The sequence below is a fragment of the Carcharodon carcharias genome, chromosome 15 (assembly GCF_017639515.1).
Source record: "Carcharodon carcharias isolate sCarCar2 chromosome 15, sCarCar2.pri, whole genome shotgun sequence".
Classification (NCBI taxonomy): Eukaryota; Metazoa; Chordata; class Chondrichthyes; order Lamniformes; family Lamnidae; genus Carcharodon; species Carcharodon carcharias.
In genome coordinates this window covers 32,514,312-32,534,699 of record NC_054481.1, presented here as the reverse complement: position 1 = coordinate 32,534,699, position 20,388 = coordinate 32,514,312, and the positions used below count along the sequence as shown (strand labels likewise).

At 43.0% G+C, this 20,388-nt stretch overlaps 1 protein-coding gene across 1 annotated transcript in view; it reads right to left on the bottom strand.

The window, feature by feature from the left end:
* The window catches only part of LOC121288294 (netrin-3-like), a 251,320-nt gene that overhangs the window by 207,867 nt on the left and 23,065 nt on the right, over positions 1-20,388 (bottom strand). Inside the window, exon 2 of the mRNA XM_041206820.1 lies at positions 18,468-19,535. Within this exon, the coding sequence (XP_041062754.1) occupies positions 18,468-19,488 (1,021 nt within the window). The 5' untranslated portion in view covers positions 19,489-19,535. The remainder of the gene's footprint in view (positions 1-18,467; positions 19,536-20,388) is intronic.

The following is a 20,388-nucleotide window of genomic DNA, read 5'->3' as shown; positions in this document are numbered from 1 at the left end:
AATAAATGAACCCACAACATGTTTACATATTCCTTATGAGTGATTGGTGCCTTTATATCATTATAACAATATGACAGCTACTTGCAAGGGGCTCGCAACATCTGACCTCACTAAGAACATTGAGGATGATGATATCTTCCTGCCTTATGCCCCTTCTCAATTCCCAGCACACTATCATCGTGAGAATTGACATGATGTGCAAGCTGCAGATGGTGTGACCATGGGCATCTTGCTTCCCATCCCTCACCTCTCCTTCCCTCACCCTAACATTCCCCTTCTAAGTTCCTGCTTTCACACAACCACGAACTGTTTCCTGCCCAGCCACAGCAGTCCAAAGAGGAAGGCAGAGAGCAACAGCACAACATTGATAAAGAGGCCTCGGCACATTATCTGACACTTGCAGCCACCAGCTCAGACATTGGCACTGTACTTACCTTGAAGGCTAGCATAGAGTTGGGGTCAGCACATGGTGAGTCACCAGGAATGATAGGTTACAGCCAGGCCAGGGGTAAAGCAGGAAGGGGAAACTTTGCATGTTGCCCTCTGCCAGGTTGAAGCTGGACTCCTCCATGCTTCCTGATAGTGACAGGAGGCTGTCTAGCAGGCCAAACAATGCACCCAGCACCTCTGGAGAGAGAAACAGAGTGAACATTTCAGGTCAATTACTCGCTCTGCTGAAAGTTCATCGACATAAAATATTAACTCTCTTTCTCTCTCCACAGATGCTGCCAGGCCTGCTGAGTATTTCCAGCATTTTCTGTTTTGATTTCATATTTCCAGCATCCACAGTATTTTGCTTTTGTACCCAGCATCTCAGTGTGCATACTGTTTAGCATTCTTCTTAATGTCGCCCCATCATGGTCCTCATTCCCAGTTCTCTGCAGCCGTACTTGTCTGCCGCCCCGCCTTCTGTGTACATTGTTCCCAGCTGGGGTGATCTGTAGTACTTATACCCACCAGTATGTGATAGGACAGGGATAGTGCTCTGCATTGTTACAATATAATGCTATAAATTAGATTCAAGGAGTTTTAGAGAGAGACAGTAAACCAAGAAGAAGTCAATCTGCAAAGGTAGCATGTTTCAGCCATAACACAATGCCAGCTCAAGACTTTCAGCTATCGCCTAATTGCTCTCCTGTTCAGCACACAAGCCGTTCACCACTTACGTTCTTAATTCTATTGAGGTACCAAACAGATCACAAGTGTCACTTTTCACGACAATGAACAATTTATCTCTTTGTCAATTATCTTAATAATCTTAAATACATAATTAGATAAACACATAATTAGATCACTTCAAGATAACCTCATTTCCAAAATCTTAATCAAAAGCCTTACAAAACCTAAACCAAGCCTAACGTCAATAATCTTTGCTCAATACTGTATCCTAGAAATATGCCTTTTACCTGGCTTTATGTGTCAGCTTGCAACTTAAGGGAAAGCAAGCAGATGCAAAAATTTCAAACTTCATAATTCACAATGACACACAAAGGGAAGAGTGATTCATTAAGAAGTTACATTTCCACCTCTATATCAGGCATAAAATAAACTAGACAAACAGCAACAAATTAATGCTCAGGCAAGAGTTCAACAAAAGCATTGGAACTACTCTTGATGTGATTCAAGTCATAAAAACAAAAGCTTCAGGTTTTGTAATTCCCAAGTCAAGGTGAAAACAATGCCTGCCACCTCTCACTCTTTCTCGCTCCTTCTCTCACTTACTCTCTGACTGTCTCTCTGCCTGTATTTCTCTCTATATATATCTCTCTCTCCACCCCTCTCTCTCTTTGTCCCTCTTAGTTTACTCTGTCTCTCTCCCACCTCTCTCCGTCTGTCTGTCTCTCCCTCACTCTTGCTCTGCCTCTCAGTTTACTCATTCTGTCTTTCTCTGTCTGTGTCTCTCTCCCTTTCCCTTTCTCTGTCTCTTCCCCCCTTTCTTTGTCTCTCTATCTGTCTCTGTCCCTCTCTCTTAGGAGCTTTTACAGATATGTATAATTTGTGCTTCTGGTGCAATGAATGTAATTCCTTTCTGATACACCCACTGCAAATGAGAAAAATGGTTAATCAAAACTATATTTATAAATTAATAGTTAACTGCCAAGTTTGAAATTTTAAACCAGGCAAATTAACTCTGATTGGTCAAGGCATTGCCCTGAGGGATGAATCAATGAATGGCTATCACTTGTTTTGTTTAGCTGAAACAGGCATAATGTGTATACATGTTCTTACTGTCTGCAAATAACAGCGCCCTGTGTATTAATATATATAGATTCCAGTACACGCAAATGCGCCAGACTACTAGTCTGACTGGCAATCTTAAATTGTCAGTGTAATTTTTAGTAAATGTTGTCCAATTGTGCAATCACACGTAATGCTGGACATTGTGTTTTGAGTTTTGCAAACATGGGCTGGTTGGATACTGTCTGTACCTTGCCCATTGTGAACAGCGGAAGGGACACACTGTTTGATACGATCTACCAGTCTTTAGGACATACCGCCTACATACCTAGCATCACATTGGCACTGAAATTCATATGTCACATTACTCATTTGTGCGATAGACAGAACACCTTTTTAGCTTGACAGGAGCATCCTGTTAGTGGCAAAATACCACTCGTATTGCTACTGCATAGTAGCAGCGTGAAACAGCTAGCTTCACCTGTTGCTCAATTTTTTGAGATATCTTGCCCTTCCAGGGTAATCTGAGGTAAACTGGGCACTTTTCAGGGCCTAAAGTGACAGCATGAGGCCTGTTCATGAGTTTGTGCGATATACAGCGCAAAATGGCCTGATCAGGGTGGCCATAATCCTGCAGGATGTCTTTAATGTGCCTTATTTCAGCACCAAGATTGCATGGTGAGCAAATGGCCAGGGCCCCACTTTCAAGATTGTGATAAAGCCAACCTTATAGCGAATGGAATTGTAAGAACCCCAACACCTGTTTCAGCTAATCAAAATAAGTGATAGCCGTTCACTGGTTCATTCCTCAGGTCAATTCTCTGACCAATCGGAGTCAAGCTGCCTGGTTTAAAATTTCAAACAATGCTTGGCAGTTAATTACATTAAAATAAAAGCAAAACACTGCAGATGTCGGAAATCTGAAACAAAAACAGAAAATGCTGGAAATGAAGAAGAGTCATACAGTCTCGAAACCGTTAACTCTGTTTGTTTTCTCTTCACAGATGCTGTTAGACTTGTTGAGTTTTTCTAGCATTTCCTGCTTTTGTTTCTTGGCAGTAAACTGTCAGTCACCATTAACTGGTGTATTCTTCATGCCAAAAGCTCTACCAGTCAAATTCCACTTGCCAACCAATCAGCATGTTCTTCTGATACAGTAAAGTTGTTGCTTCCCCTGATATGGGTATTCTTGCAATTGTCCTGATGACAAAATGTCTTTTCTCAGCAATAATCAATAACATAATACTAGCTCCTGGGGAAATGTCAACAAAAAGCTCTACTGAAACTGCATGAACAGATACTATCATTTTTTTTCTAACCTACACCATGTAGTCTGTCAAAGTAGTCCAGCAGTGTTTTTTCTTAACTCTCACTGACAGCTGCAGCTTGTTTTGTTAATGTTTAAAGAGCAGGGCATTTAAAAACTTCAGGTCATGACACTTAAACAGATCTTATTCATCTATCAAGAGTATTTACGTCTATTCCATCAACTCTTGACTACCACACTGCAGTTTAAGGCCCTTGTAAACACCAAAATATGAACTCAGCACTGAGTTCAAATGGCCCTTCTGAGTTCAGGTTTCCTTCCTGTGCAATTTATACCCACCCATTTCCCCTGCTGGAAAAATTAGATGTGTCAGAAATGGGGCCAGAACTTTCACATCTGGGTCCTGCCCAACATTTTTAAAGGTACATGAAGGCTTCCCAACTCAGCAAAAATCTAAGGTTTTTTGCAATTTTGAGCCTGACATATAGAAGCAATTTACTGACCTGTAATGGATCTCAGCCATCCAGAAGTAACTGTGCATTCCCATAGGAAACAGTTTGCACTAAACCGCGTATCTTCAAGAATCCCATATGAACAATGCCATGGGAGATAGTTTAGTTATATAGACAGCACACAAACAGTCTCAGGCCTAGGGTGAAGCCAGACCAATCTGTGGAATTATGCAAGCAGGAGTAACTACAAAGACAGGGCACAGTTTGAGCCTTTTGAAGCACAGGAGGACTGGGTAAATGGGCAAGTAGCAGTGAGAGTGAGCTGAAAGTGCTGAGATAAATATAGGAAAGAAGACATAAATGGGAGAAAGATATAGAGCCCCTCTAGGCTGTTCTGACATTCAATTAGACAATTGCTGATTTGTATCTTATTTCTATCTATCTACCTTAGCTCCATATCTCTTAATACCTAACAAAAACTTATCAATCCCGGTTTGAAATTTTGGCATTAGGAACGCTGCTCTATTTGATGCATATTAATGACCTGGACTTGGGTATACAAAGCATAATTCCAAAACTTGTTGATAACACAAAACTTAGAAATATAGTAAACAATGGGGAGAAGAGTAACAGTCTTCAGAAGGACACGAACAGACTGGGGAAACGGGCATACACGCAGCAGATGCAATTTAATGCAGAAAAGTGTGAAGAGATTCAAATAAAAACAGAAAATGCTAGAAACACTCAGCATTGGTGAAGAGAGAAACAGAGATAACTTTTCAGGTCTGTGACCTTTTGCCATAATCTTTGACCAGTTCAGATGAAAGGTCAATGACCAGAAATGTTAACTCTGTTTCTCTGTCCATAGATGCTGCCTGACCTGCTACGTAATTCCAGCATTTTCTGTTTTTATTTCAGATTTCCAGCATTCGCAGTACTGAATTTTGCTTTTGTGACAAGGTTCAAATTGGTAGGAAGAATGAGGAGAGGCAATATAAACTAGATGATACTATTCTAAAGAAGGTGCATGAACATAAAGACCTTCGGTGTATGTACACAAACCTTTGAAGGACAAGTTAAGAAGGTTGATAAAATACATATAGGATTATTAACTTTATTAATAGAGGAATAGAGAACAAAAGTCTGAAAGTTATGCTGAACCTTCATAAATCACTGCTGGGCCTCAGCTGGACTATCGTGCCTAATTCAAGGCACCACACTTTAGGAAGTATGGCAGGGCCTTAGAGAGGATGCAGAGATTTACTAGAATGGTGCCAAGGATGACGGACTTCAGTTACATGGAGAAACTGAGTTTGTTCTCCTTAGAGCAGAGAAGGTTAAGAGAAGATTTAATTGAGATGTTGAAAATCATGAAGTGTTTCCAGTAGCAGAAAAATCAGTAACCAGATGCTATAGATTTAAAGAACAAGAGGAAAAACTATGTAGCGAGTTGTTAAAATCTGGAAAACACTGCCTGAAGGAGTTGTGGAAGCAGATTCAATAGTAATTTCCAAAAGGGAATTGGATAAATACTTGGAAAAGAAATAATTTGCAGGTACACAAGGAAAGAACAGGGGAGTGGGACAAATGGAAGCTCTTTCAAAGAGCTGGCACAGGCACAATGGGCCTTTAGTACCATATCATTCTATGATTCTATGTTTTTAATGAGTTGCCTCTACCATGTATTATCATTTTCTTCATTGCTTGTGAAGTTAGGAGTTGGCTCATTGGGTCTGATTCCTACTGAATCTCTGGAATTATTCTTTTTAACCAACAAGGAAACGTAGAAACACTAAATGAATCAGAAAGCTCAGACCAAATCAACAGAATCAAAGAAAACGGCTGCCTCCTATCCCCAAAGAGGCTGCTTCATGGCAACAGACCCACAGCTGTTGTCCTGTGCCTAACTAAGTAGCTATCCATGGTATGTGATCATCATGTTGGTGGCTGTTTGATGACGGGGCGTCAGCCCAGCTGATCCCCCTCACGCCTGAGCTGACACTGCCACTCAGGGAAGGCTGGATAATGATGAAGAACAGGAGCTCAGGCTGATCTGACCCCTCCCTAGCTCTCTGCTCCAGAGACATTACCATTGCAGTGGCTAAGGTGACAAACGCAGCAGAAGTCAAACCCTAGATCCTTTGCCCCGTTACTCACTGGCCATACTAAGCCAACAGGAGCTGAGAGTATTTATATAATAAAATAAATAATTGCAACAGTCCTTTTTCTACAATTCCCTTTGAGAATGGATATAATTCAAGGGATTGAGAGTGGTATGCACTATGCCTGAGTTTGAATAATGTCACATGAGGCCCCTGTTTATGTGAGCAAGGCCTGTGTTAAGGTCCGTTCAGTGATGTACTGAGCCAAACTTACAATAAGACTCAAGGGCTTTTGTTGAGGCACTGAGTAGATGAGACAGTAGAATTAATAATAGCAAGGCCAATGTTTCTCAACAGCTGGGAAAGCCATTAACAATCTGCAGTTTCCTCTCATTCAACTCTGCTGCCTACTTTCAAAAGAGATTTTTTTTAAATTGATAAAAAAAAGACTATTTTTAAAGACTGTGAAATTAGTTGATTGATTTATTAGGGCCTCTGATCAAGCACAAAGTTTAATTGGTGCAGAAGATTTTCAATACAAGCCGTTTTGAAAGCTGTGTGTTTTAGTCCCTGTAGGAGACACACATTGCACCCTGGCTCTACACACCCACTTTGGAATGATGCCAGCAAAGTTCAGGTTGGGGTCCAGGAATTGATATAATGAAAAATCGGGCACAAAATCATTTTCGAAAAGACTGTGTGCATGTGTGAAACAGAGGCAATCACAAGGCAAAATTGGGGCCCCAATCACTCATGCCAGTGAAATGGGCTCATTTAGTGTCTGTGTATAAAATGATTTGAATACTGTGTATTAGTCAAAAGAACGTGCATCATAATCATCAATAAGACACAGAGGGACCCAGGGACCCATAGAGTGACTGACAGGGCAACCCAGAGAGAGAGGGACCCGTGAACAGAGGAACCCAGAGATAGAAGGAGAGAGGAAACCAGGACTAGGGAGACCCGGGGACAAATTAACTCAAGTTTAAATGCAAGGGATCTAGGGTCCCAAGGACAGAGGGTCCAAAAACAGATAAGCCTCCTGAGTAGTAATGTCTGCAGTTTGTTAAGTAAACAAATAGTGAAGGTGGGGAATGGAAACAGGGCATGGAAATATAATGAGTTTTATCCCACGATAAAGTATTTGCCCTTTCAGGAATGAAGGTCAAACTCAGAGTCTGGAAAGGCAGTGCCTTCTGGAGACACAAGAAAGAGACAAAATATTAAACAGGATTACAAGGCTCAGTGTAACTCTCTCTCCCTTCTTAGTTTACCCCCCACCCGCACCCAACACTCTGTGTAATGCCTCTTGCTCAGTGTAGCTCCTTTCTCAGTGTAAGCCCCCGACTCAGTTTACTCCTCTGCTCAGTGTACGCCCCCATTCAGTTTATCCCCCCTTTGCTCAGTTTTTCAGTTTACAACCCTGCTCAGCTTACCCTCCCTCCACTTATTGCACCCACTGCTCAGTATAAACCCCAGGATCAGTGTACCCCATTGTTCAGTGTATCCTCCCACCCACATTGTGTACCCACCGCTGCTCAGTGTATCCACCCCGCTCAGTGTACCCACCCCAACTCAGTGTACCCACCCTGCTCAGTATACCTCCTTACTCCATTTAACCCCTCTGCTCAGTTTACTCCCCCCTGCCATGTACCATTATACCCCACTATCCAGTGTACCTCACTTCCTGGTGTACCCTCCCTAGTTTGTGTACAATCCACCACTAATCCCCCCAACACTCAGTGTACCCACCTTGCAGGGTGTACCTCCCTGCTCAGTTTACACTCCCCCCCACCGACTATCCACTCAGTGTACCCCCACTGCTCACTTTACCCACTTACCCTCTACTCAAGTGTACACCCCACCCTGGAAGCCATTGCCAGTTGAGACACCCGAATTCCCAGCATCCTGGTCTGAGGTACCGATTTGACAGCTGTTTCATTCTGTATCTAACCTTGTGCTGTATCTGCCTCTGGAATGTTTAATGGGATAGTGTAGAAAGAGCTTGACTCTGTATCTAACCTCATGCTGTACCTGCCCTGGGAGCGTTTGAGTGTAGGAGGAGCTTTACTCTGTATCTAAGCCAAGCCGTGCCTGATAGACTGCTGGCCCACTACTCCCAGTGAGTTCACCTGGTCTATCAACACTTTGCACAGTCAAACACACTATTCATTTAGGAATAAAAATGAGAGAGCAATTGGATTTTGCTGAAGTGCAGAATCCATAACTAGAAAAACTCTGAGAAAATCACTTCTGCAAACATAAAAAAGTCTGTTAAGGCAGCACATTATCAGGCAGCCTGTATGTGGAGCTGGTTCAGCAGACAGCTGGGCCATGGCATGAAGTGGGTAATGAGCTATATACTGGCACAGAGCTGGTAGCAGGGTAGATTGTTCTGTATTATACGTAATTCACTAGTGAAGTCTGCTATCAGCTGCTGCATCTTTTAACTATCATTTCCATGCAGACCGGTAATCAGGAGAACAGTGTGACTAACCTTTCACAGTGCCTCCATGTGATTTGAACTCACCCATTGATTATATTAAGCTCTAATCCTTCTTTTCTCTTTCCTTCACAAGAGTGTATTGTTGCCTGTGCCCCTCTCCAACAAAAGTATTCCCAGACTTATTTAAATAAATATTCTAATATTGTGACCCCTGTGACCTTCTAACTTTCTAATCCCCCCTCAATGTATCTTGAGGAATGACTCAACATCAACCGTCAAAACAACATTGGAACCACAAAGCCTCTGGGACCGGGACAATGTGAATCAGCAAGGCCCCAGCAGCTTCATTAACTCTTCTCCATCAGTGGGTTTGCTGTGTTTCTCATGGCAGCTTCAATGGCTGATAGCCAGAGGCCAATCACAGCCACTGGTTAGTTAACCAATGGCCACTAGCTACCAGCCACCAGCTGGTTAATCAGTGTCCAATCGCAGCTACCAATTGGTTAATCAGATGCCAATCACAGCATCCAGTTGGTTAACCAGAGGCCAATCACAGCCACCGGTTGGGTAGCCAATGTTCAATCACAGCCACTGACTGGTTAGCCAAAAGTCAATCGCAGCCACCAGTTAGGGTCATTCAGTCATTCAGACTTTGTCCCCACAATTGCACCCTAATCTGAGCTATAAATAAATCCCTCCAATAACAGCCCAATTTATCATTTATATTTCAAAAAATTGACTTTTCAATCTCTCTTTTCTGGAAGTCAGTTCCTCTCAGAGTTCAAAATTACAACCCAACAGCATCTGCCTCAATTGACTATTCCTCAGTCTAAACAGTGAATGTCACCAGAAATGCATAGCCACACTCTCCAGGAATGTGACTGCACAATGATCAGAAGCAGAGTAATATTCAAAGTTAAATTACTGAGAGTGGTGGACAGGAACTCAAATAATCAGGGGATTTTGCTGGAAAAACAGCTCCCTAAAACATCCTGCAAGATTTACTTGGTGATTAATAAATCAGAGGAATTCACTGTCAGGAGCGCAGCTCCCAAGAGAAACAGGGCTTCTCTCCCTTTCCATCAGGAAGGTTCACACATGTTCCTATTCAGTGTGTGTATGTATCAGTGTATGAATCCCATTCAGTATGTATCAGTGTATGAATGCCATTGTGTGTATTGTGTATAATTCCCATTCAATGTTTGTGTATAAGTGTATGAATCTCATTCAATGCATGTGTCAGTGTATATATTCCATTCAGTATATATATTTCATTCAGTGTGCATATGTCATTCAGTGTGTATAAGCTATTCAATGCGTATATGCCATTCAGTGTGCATATCCCATTCAGTGTGTATATCCCATTCAGTGTGCATATCCCATTCAGTGTGCATATTCCATTCAGTGTGTATATCCCATTCAGTGTGCGTATCCCATTCAGTGTGCGTATCCCATTCAGTGTACATATCCCATTCAGTGTGCGTATCCCATTCAGTGTGCATATCCCATTCAGTGTGTGTATCCCATTCAGTGTGCATATCCCATGCAGTGTATGTATCCCATGCAGTGTTTGCTTCTAATCCAGTGTGTGTATCATCCAAATTCAAAGTGGCAGCCTCTGCTTCCACCAACTATAAACTTGCTCAGCCAGCTGGAAAAGGACATCAGCTTCATGGATAGTCTTTACAAACTCATAGATTAATACAAGATGTCCATCAGAAATTTATGCAAAATTCCATGGCCCCTTGCAAATCAAAGAATGTCAGTCAACAACAACAGCTTATATTTATATAATGCCTTGAATGGAATAAAATGTCCCAAGGTGCTTCACAGGAGTTTTATAAAGAAAAGTTGATAGCAACGTCATAAGGGAATATTAAGACAGATAACCAAAAGCTTAGTCAAAGAGGTAGGTTTCAAGGATTGTCTTCATGGAGAAAAGAGAGAGAGCGCAGAGGAGATTTACCAGGACATTGCCTGGGCCGGAGAGTTTTAGTTATGAGAAGAGATTGGATAGACAGGGGTTATTTTCCCTGGAGCAGAGGAGATTGAGGGGGGACATGACTGAGGTGTATAAAATTATGAGGGGCATAGATAAGGTTGACAGGAAGGAACTTTTCCCCTTGATAGAAGGATCAATAACCAGGGGGCATAGATTTAAGGTAAGGAGCAGGAGGTTTAGAGGGGATGTGAGGAAAGATTTTTTCACCCAGGGGATGGTGGGAATCTGGAACTCACTGCCTGAAAGGGTGGTAGAGGCAGAAACCCTCATAACATTTAAGAAGTCTTTGGATGTGTGCTTGCGATGCCAAGTCATACAAGGCTATAGGCCTAGTGCTGGAAAATAGGATTAGAATAGTTAGGAACTTATTTGACCGGCATAGATTCGATGGGCCGAAGGGCCTTTTTCTGTGCTGTAGGCTTCTATGACTCTATGACTCTAAAAGCAAGGTAGCCAGGTGGAGAGTTGTAGGGAGGGTATTCCAGAGTTTAGGGTCCAGGCAGCTGAAGACACAGCCACCAATAGTGGAACAATTAAAATCAGGGATCCTAAAGAGGCTAGAATTAGATGAGTGTCGATATTTCGGAGGGTTGTGGACCTGTAGCAGATTACAGAGATAGGGAGGGACGACGCCATGGACAGATTTGAAAACAAGGATGAGAATTTTTAAAAGCAGGGTGCTGCTTAACCAGGGACTAATGTAGGTTTGCAAGCACAGGGGTGATAGGTGTACGGAACTTGGAGCGAGTTAGGATATGGGCAACAGATTTTGGATGACCTCAAATTTATGGACAATATGGCAGGTTGACGATGAATGGATTAGAATATCCAAGCCTCGAGTTTAAAAAAACATGAATAGGGATTTCAGCAGCAGATGAGCTGAGGCAGAGACCACACACACACAAACACACACACACACATAAGCACAGAGACACATAAGAACGCTGACACAAGTATGCACAAGCTCACACATACACATGCAGACAAGCACACAGGCAAGAGACATGCAGAAACACAGAAAGATGGACAGACACAAGTAGACATAAAGACATATTCAAACATACAGGTGCACAGAGTCAGATACAGACTGACACAGACATAGACACATGTGGACAGACACAAACACATACAGACCCAGCACATCCAAAAGTCGCCTTTAAAAAGGTTGAGGGCAACTAAGTCTTCAGTCCCTCTGTTTTCCCAGACCCAGCCACCAATCAACCACACCCCCCACCCCACCCCCACCAATGCAGCTTCCCCCTCCCCCCACAGACTGCAGTGAGTGAGGAGAAACAAGAAGCAGAATGGTTGTCAGTGGACTGAATGGCAAATGTTTTAACATGACAAAGGCAGGCTGGAACTGAGAGAAGCCATGAGTGTGAGCCACTCAGTGCATGTTAAACACTAAAATTAATTAAATTAAGAAGGTGCGAGTGAGGTGCAAAGATGCCAGTGACCTCTGCGCTAATGGAAAATATTCACAGGGGGTTGTATGTAGAAAGTGTGATGACTCAAAGCTAGCCCTCTAACTGCCCACCTAAAGAGATAGTGAGCAAACCTCATCCCATAAATACACCTTCATTAACATTTCAATAGGATGGCATCTGCCACGAGCAGCACAACAAAGCTGTGAACTCTTAAAATCTTCAACAAACCTCAGTGGCAGTCACTAAATTAAACATGCCCCCTTTCTATTTCACTCTAAGTGTCACTCAGACACTTGGTGTCCACATTTCCAGTCCAAGTATCAGCAACCCTGAAGCCACAAACTGCTCTTCAGTAGCTAGTGACAGATTGCACCTGAGGACAGGCTAGTTAGCAACTCATTTACCAACATCACTTGTACCTGGTGATATCCTCTGCCAGCAGGCACCACAAAAGCAATCAGAATAATCCAACAAGGACCCACAACAGGAAAACTCTTCCTCATTTCATGCCATATCAAGTGTCTCACTCAGGCAAGATACTGATAGCATTATGGATGATGTCACACTGTTGTACTAGGGAGCGCACTTGAGCACTTGGGATTGAGAGGGGCTGTTGGGACAAAGCAAAACCAGCTTTGCTCTGTAGCTATCCTGTATATAACCCTCCACAGCAGTTAGATGTGGATTAAACCTCCCTTTACACTGTCCCATCAAACACTCCCAGGGCAGGTACAGCACAGTTTGGATACAGAGTAAAACTCCCTCCACACCATATCAACAATGCACCTCTGCCTCAGACAATGTGCTTTCAAGCACCAATGTAATACTTTTTCTATTTTCAGACAAGCTTTCCTGTATCCTGCATGAATGAAGTCACTAATTAGTCTTGAATTCATGCTAGTTTTGCGCAGTGGGCCAATGCCCTCTAGGAAATGAGTTGTGGCTGTCGGAGTTAATTTCACACGGCATGATTACTGGCAGGAGAGAAAGTGGGCTCACCCCATTACTGTCTGCTGGACTTCAACCCAAGTCTAGGGATTAAAATCTAACTACAGGAGTAGTAGCATTGTGGTAACATTGCTAGACTAGTAATCCAGAGGCCAGGATTAGTAATCTGAGGATGCAAGATCAAATACACTCGCAGCACCTGCTTGAATTTAAAATCATTTAATTAATATATCTGGGATTAAAAAGCTAGTCTCAATAATTGTACAATGAAGCTACAAGATCATTGTAAAGACCTATCCGGTTCACTAATGTCCTTTAGGGAAGAAAATCTGCCACCCTAGATGTGACTCCAGACCCACAACAATAGGATTGACTCTTAACTGCCTCTGAAATGACCTGGCAAGCCACTCAGTTGTATCAAATCGCTACAGAAAAGTTGAAAAGAAATAAAACCAGATGGACCACCAGTCATCAACATGGGCACTCAAAACAACAGAAGCACACCCTGCACAGTGAACCCTGCAAAGTTCTCCTCACTAACATCTGGTGACTTGTGCCAAAGTTGGGAGAGCTGAACAACAGACCAGTCAGTCATATTCACCAAATCATTCCTTGAAGCCAATATCAGGATTCCTCCATCACCATCTCTGGGCCTGTCCTGTGCCACCAGCAAGACAGATCCACCAGAGGTGGCAGCACAGTGGTATACTGTCTGAAGGAAGTGGCCCTGGGAATCCTGAATATTGACTCCAGACTCCATGAAGTCTCATGTCATCATGTCAAACCTTGGGCAAGGAAACCTCCTGCTGATTGTCATCTACACACCAACCCCCACCTCACCACCATTCCCCCAACTCCTCCTTGTTGAAGCACTGAGGGTGGCAAGAGCACAGAAAGTTATTCAGGTGGGGGACCTCAATGTCCATAATCAAGAGTGGCTCGGTAGCACTACTACTAATTGAACTGGCTGAGTCTTGAAGATCATATCTGCCAGGCTAGGCCTGAAGCAGTCTACTCTCAATCATGAGCAAAGTGATGGAAGGTGTCGTTGACAGTGCTATCAAGTGCCACTTACACAACAATAACCTACTCACCGATGTTCAGTTTAGGTTCTGCCAGAACCACTCGACTCCAGACCTCATTACAGCCTTGGTCCAAACATGGAGGTGAGGTAAGAGTGACTGCCCTTGATATCAAGGCAGCATTTGACGGTCCAGCATTAAGGGGCCTGAGCAAAATTGAAGTCAATGGGAATCAGGGGGAAAATTCTCTGCTATTTGGAGTCATACCTAACACGAAGATGGTTGCAGTAGAGGCCAATTATCTCAGCCTTAAGTGATTGCTACAGGACTTCCTCAGGGTAGTGTCCCAGGCCCACCATCTTCAGCTGCTTCATCAATGACCTTCCCTCCAACATAAGGTCAGAAGTGGGGATGTTCGCAGATGATTGCACAATGTTCGGTACCATTCACTACTCCTCAGGCACTGAAGCATTTCATGCCCAACTGCAGCAAGAACTGAACAACATTCAGGCTTGGACTGATAAGTGGCAAGTAACATTTCTGCCAAACTAGTGCCAGACAATGACCAGCTCAAACAAGAGAAAATCTAACCATCTCCTCTTGATGTTCAATGGCATTAACATTGTTGAATCCCTACCATCAACATCCTGGGGTTACCATTGACCAGAACCTTATCTGGACAAACCATATAAATACTGTGGCTACAAGAGCAGATCAGAGGTTGGGAATTTTGTGGTGAATGACTCAAAGTCTGTCTGCCATCTGTAAGGCGGAAGTCAGGAATACTCTCCACTTGCCTGGATGAGTGCTACTCCAACAATATTCAAGAGGCTTGGCACCATCCAGGATAAAGCAGCCCACTTGATTGGCACCACCTGAAACATCCACTTCCTCCTCCACCAGAGCACAGTGGCAGCAATGTGTACCATCTGGAAGATGCCTGCCTGTTTTGGCAGCACATTCCAAACACATGACCTCTACCAACTAGCTGGATAAGGACAGCAGACGCAAGTTTCCCTTTATGCCATACACCATCCTAACTTGAAACTATATTGCTGTTCCTTCATTGTCGCTGGGTCAAAATTCTGGAAGTTCCTCTCTAACAACACCATGGGTGTTGCCACTTTCTCAAGGGCAATTATGGATGCACCAGTGATGTCCACATCCAATGAACTAAAAGATAAAAAAATCTTTGTAGGGATAGAAGAGAAGTTGCTCAAATATTCGAAACATCAGCATGGCTTGAGGAGCTACCCACTCCTGGGAAAACATATACAATTCTCAATTATTTTGGAACAAAATTCTGAGATAGGTAACTCATTTGGATTCCATTTAAATGGAATGTTCTCTGGAAACCTGCCTTGAATTTTAAAGTTTTTCCAAAACGTGTTACTTCAATTGGATTACTTATTTAAAACTCTGGTTGTCAAAATTTTAAGAATACATCAGTTGATCCAATAGGATTCCCAGTATTGAAAAGGGATAATCTCTCACCCAAGACACTATGTACGGTCAGTTGGTACCTCGGGAACAGCAATGAGCCATTCAGTCCCACGAGCTTGCTGGGCCATTCAGTTAGGTCATGGTTGATCACCTCAACTCCATTTCCATAATATAAATGACAGCTGTGGCTCAGTGGGTAGCAGTCTCACTTCTAACTCAGAAGGTTATGGGCTCAAGTTTCACCCCAGAGAGCTGAGTGCATAATTCAAGCTGACACTCCAGTGCTAAGGGAGTGCTGCACTGTCAGGGCTGCTATCTTTCAGGTTAAACCAAGGCTCTGCCTGCTCTCTCAGGTGGATGTAAAAGATCCCATGGCATTGTTGAGAAGAGCAGCGGAGTTATCCCAGGTATCCCTAGTCAATATTTGGCTCTTAATAAACATCACAAAAACAGAATGTCTGATCATTATCCCAATGCTGTTTGTGGGAGCTTGCTGAGCACAAATTGGCTGCCACATTTCTTACATTACAACACTGACTATACTTCAAAAGTGTAAATCAGTCTTCACTATAGGGGATACAAGTAACATCCAAGAAGCAGGTATAAATCAGGAAATGGAAGGGAGGGAGGAACTCAGGAGAATTACAATCACCAGAGAAGTGGTACTGAGTAAATTGTTGGAGCTGCGGGCTGACAATTGTTCGGGTCCGAATGGACTTCATCCTTGGGTCATAAAATAAGTGTCTAGAGTGATAGTTGATGCATCGCCTTTAATTTTCCGAAACTCCCTAGATTCAGGGAAGGTCCCATTACATTGGAAGATAGCAAATGTAACTCCATTATTCAAAAAGGGACGGAGACAGAAAATGGGAAACCACAGGCTGGTTAGCTCAACATCTGTCATAGGGAAAATGTTGGAAGCTATTATTAAAGAAGCTTGGATAAGTTCAAGGTAATCAGGCAGAGTCAACATGGTTTGTGAATGGGAATTCATGTTTAACCAACTTATTGGAGTTCTTTGAGGAAACAACATGTGATGTGGATAAAGGGGAACCAGTGGATGTGCTGCACTTAGATTTCCAGAAGGCATTTGATAAAATGCCACATCAAAGATTATTAGGGGGTAACATATTGGCATGGATAGAAGTTTGGCTGGCTAACAGGAAGCAAGGAGTAGGCATAAATGGGTATTTTTCAGGTTGGCAAGATGTAATGAGAGGTGTGCCACAGGGATCAGTGGTCGGATCTCAACTGTTTACAAACTATATAAATGACCTGGGTGAAGGGATGGATGGGATGGCTGCCAAATTTGCTGATGACACAAAGATAGTTGGAAAGTATGTTGTGTAGAGGATACAAAAAAATGTAGATAGGTTAAGTGAGTGGGCAAAAAAATCTGGCAAATGGAGTATAATGTGGGAAAATGTGAAATTGTCGATTTTGGCAGGAAGAACAAAAGAGAGGCATATTAAATGGTGAGAAATTGCAGAGCTCTGAGATGCAGAGGGATCTGGGTGTCTTAATGCATGAATCGCAAAAGGCTAGTATGCAGGTACAGCAATTAATTAGGAAAGCTAATAGAATGTTATAATTTTTTGTGAGGGTAATTGAACACAAAAGTAGGGAGGTTATGCTTCAGTTATACAGAGCACGAGTGAGGCAACATCTGGAGTAGTGTGTACAATATTCATCAACCTTATTTAAGGAAGGATGTAAATATGTTGGAAGCAGTTTGGAGAAGATTTACCAGACTAATACCTAGAATGGGCGGGTTGTCTTATGAGGAAAGGCTAGGCTTATTTCTGCTAGAGTTTAGAAGAATAAGAGGCGATTTGATTGAAACATATAAGATCCTGAGGGGGTCTTGGCAGGGTGGATGTGGAGAGTATGTTTCCTCTTGTGGGAGAATCTAGAACTAGGGGTCAATCTTCAAAAATAATGGGTCGCCCATTTAAAATAGAGATGAGGTGAAATTTTTTCTCTCAGAGGGTCATGAGTCTTTGAATCTCTCTCCCTGAAAAGGTGGTGGAAACTGTGTCTTTGAATAATTTTAAGGCAGAGGTGGATAGATTCCTGGTAAGCAAGGGGGTAATAGGTTATCAGGGGTAGGCAGGATGCAGATTTGAGGTTACTGTCAGATCAGCCATGATCTTATTGAATGGCGGAGCAGGCTCAAAGGGCCAAATGGCCTACTCCTGCACATTGTTCGTATGTTCATATGTTCACATCACTGGAATTTTCTATCCCGGAAGGTTGTGGATGCTCCATCATTGAGCATAGTTAAAGTTCAGGTGGAAAGGGAAATTGAGGGATATGGGAACAGGTGGCAAAGTGGAATTGAGGCAGGAGATCAGACACAATCGTGTTGACCAATAAAGCAGGTTTGAGGGGCTGTATGGACTGCTCCTACTTTTTCTGCTCTTATATGCTGCTAAAACCCTTGTCTGTGCCTTTCTTACCTCTACGCTTCATTACTTCAACATGTTCCTAGCTAGCCTCCCACATTTTACCCTCTTTAAGCTAAAGGTCATGCAAAACTCTGATGCCCATGTCTTAACTCGCACAATCCTATTCACCCATCACCCTTGTACTCACTGACCCACAATGGCTCCTGGATAAGCAACATCTCAATTTTAAAACTCACATCCTTGTTTTCAAATCCTTCCATGGTCTCACTCCAGCTCCACATGCCTAGACCATAAGCTCTTGGATTCTCTCCCTAAACCTCTCAGCCTCTCTACCTCACTTTCCTCCTTGAAGACACTCTTTAAACATACCTCTTTGACCTAGCTTTGTGTCATCTGATTTAATATCTCATTCAATGGCTCAGTGTCAAACTTTGTTAAGTGCCTTGGAGTCCTTTGTTACATTAAAGGTGCTATATAATTACAAGTTCCTGTTGTTGCTCATATAGAGAGCATCCATAGACATTTCTTTATCTATGTTATTAGTGACTTCCTCAAAAAAATCAACTAGATTGATCAGACACGATCACTCCTTCACAGATGCATGCTGGCTCGCACTGGTCAGCTCAGGCATTCTGCCCCTAATGACTAATACTAGCAGCTTCCCTACAACTGATGTTAAAACTGTCACCCTCTCATGCTGAAGAGCCAATTGATTGACTGTAGAGCCTGGAAGGTGTCAATAATTACATCAATACCCACAGGTTGGACTTACCCAAGCACTCGTTCGCCTCTCGAGCAGTTGCTCTCTGCCACGGTCGGTCATAATGGAAGGGTTTGCACTTGTCGCACTCTGGGCCAGCAGTGTTGTGTTTGCAGTCACAGATCAGATTCCCTTCTTTGTCCTTGACACAACGTGAAGCATGCCCATTACACTTGCAGCGCCCACCGACCTGCAAGTCAGCCACTGCATAATGGTAGGACTCTCTCATCATACTCGCCTCCTCCTCCTTCCCATCTCTGCCACTGTAATGTCTGTCCAGGTCCCGCTGGGGGTGAGGTCTGCTGAAGACCACCCGAATATCTGTGGCTGTCACCCAGTCTTGGAGAACTGGACTGTTGTCAAAGTCTTGGGCAGAGGGACGCCCGTCGAGGGTACTGAATGCGATCAGTCCCCCTGTCAAAGGGTAGAGGTCAGTGTATCCATCTGTGCATAGAGCTTCTTGCTCATTCTGCTTGGAAATTATTGCTTTGTTTGGCTTATTATACATTTTCCGACACTGCGAGGAATAATACTGAAAAGGAACCCAGTTCTTCCCATAGTCCATCGATTTAAATATTCCCATAGATTCTGGCCGAGGAGAGCAAAACTGCAAACTGACATAAGTGATTTCAAATTTCTTATTGAGAGAGAGGGTGAGAGTAACATTGTGCAGAGGATTATAAAACTCTTCCGATTGCCAACAGCTGAGGTTGTGAGCGTTGTTTAAATCAGTCAGGTAGGTGGCAGGGTGAGCGTTCCTGGGATCTGAAGCATCACAGGTTTGACACATCTTAGTCTTCACGCCCATCTTCTCATTAAAGAAGCAATATCTATTTGGAGGCCTCCCACATGTACTGGACACCTGTACCTCCCTGGCAAAGCCAGCATTGACAAAATCAGGAATGCAACGTTTAGGCTGCCCTCCTTCATCGTAGCAGGGATCAGAGGAGCCATGCTGGGGGGCAAAAGCATTCAGAGCACAGGAACCCCCAAGAATGCAGGTAAACAGCAGGATTGGCCCAAACAGCATCATCTACAATTCAAGAAAGGGCTGTTTCCAGGAACAATGCACAGTAAGACCTACAAGGAAAGAAGACAGGACATCATCAAAACAGTTCAAAACTAAACTACCTGCAGCTTATGAAGTTCCTCTTAATATTTTGTGTAGAAATCTGGGTACAGGCAAACTAATCAAAATGTTCAAGACCGCGAACACTGGAATAAATATGTCTGACTGAGGCATTCATTGACACAGAGTTAAAATTGGGCCCATTCTGTCCCACTGTCCAAATGGCCAAAATGATCCAACCGGATCTCTCCTACCACATGTGTTCCATTCATGTAGAACCTTTCACATTGTCAGGATATCTCAGAAGGTAAGATAAAGAGAAAGAGGAGAAAAAGAGTGACTGAGAATAAAAGAGCAAAAGAAATTAACTTCAGGAATGAAGATGGAGGGTTATATCATCTTTTTACATAGAGACTCAAATGAATGGATCATTTCTGTTGCACTCTTGCTACTTCTGATGTATTGGCCAGCCCAGCTCCAAAACATCAGCCAGTTACAGACTAGTGTTTCCTCTTCTGGTGTTAACTGAGCTCCACTCACAGAGTGGAATGCCTCCACTCTGACATTTGTGAGGGTGAAATGTGAGACAACTTCAGATAATTTCAACCCAATGATTATGAGCTCTTGCAACATTATCATTGACGTTAAAGAAAATTTGAAATGCAAATTCACTCAAAGATGTCATAAAGATGATTGCGAACCGAAACTCATGCCTGATGCAGCATGAACACCAATGCTGGAAAGAGAAAAGCATCCTGCCAGTGCTCCAAGGTGATACCATCATAATACCATGACTGTGCAGTACCTGTCAGTGGTCTATGCCAATAAGATGCAGAAATAATGTTCCAATTCGCAGAACTGACA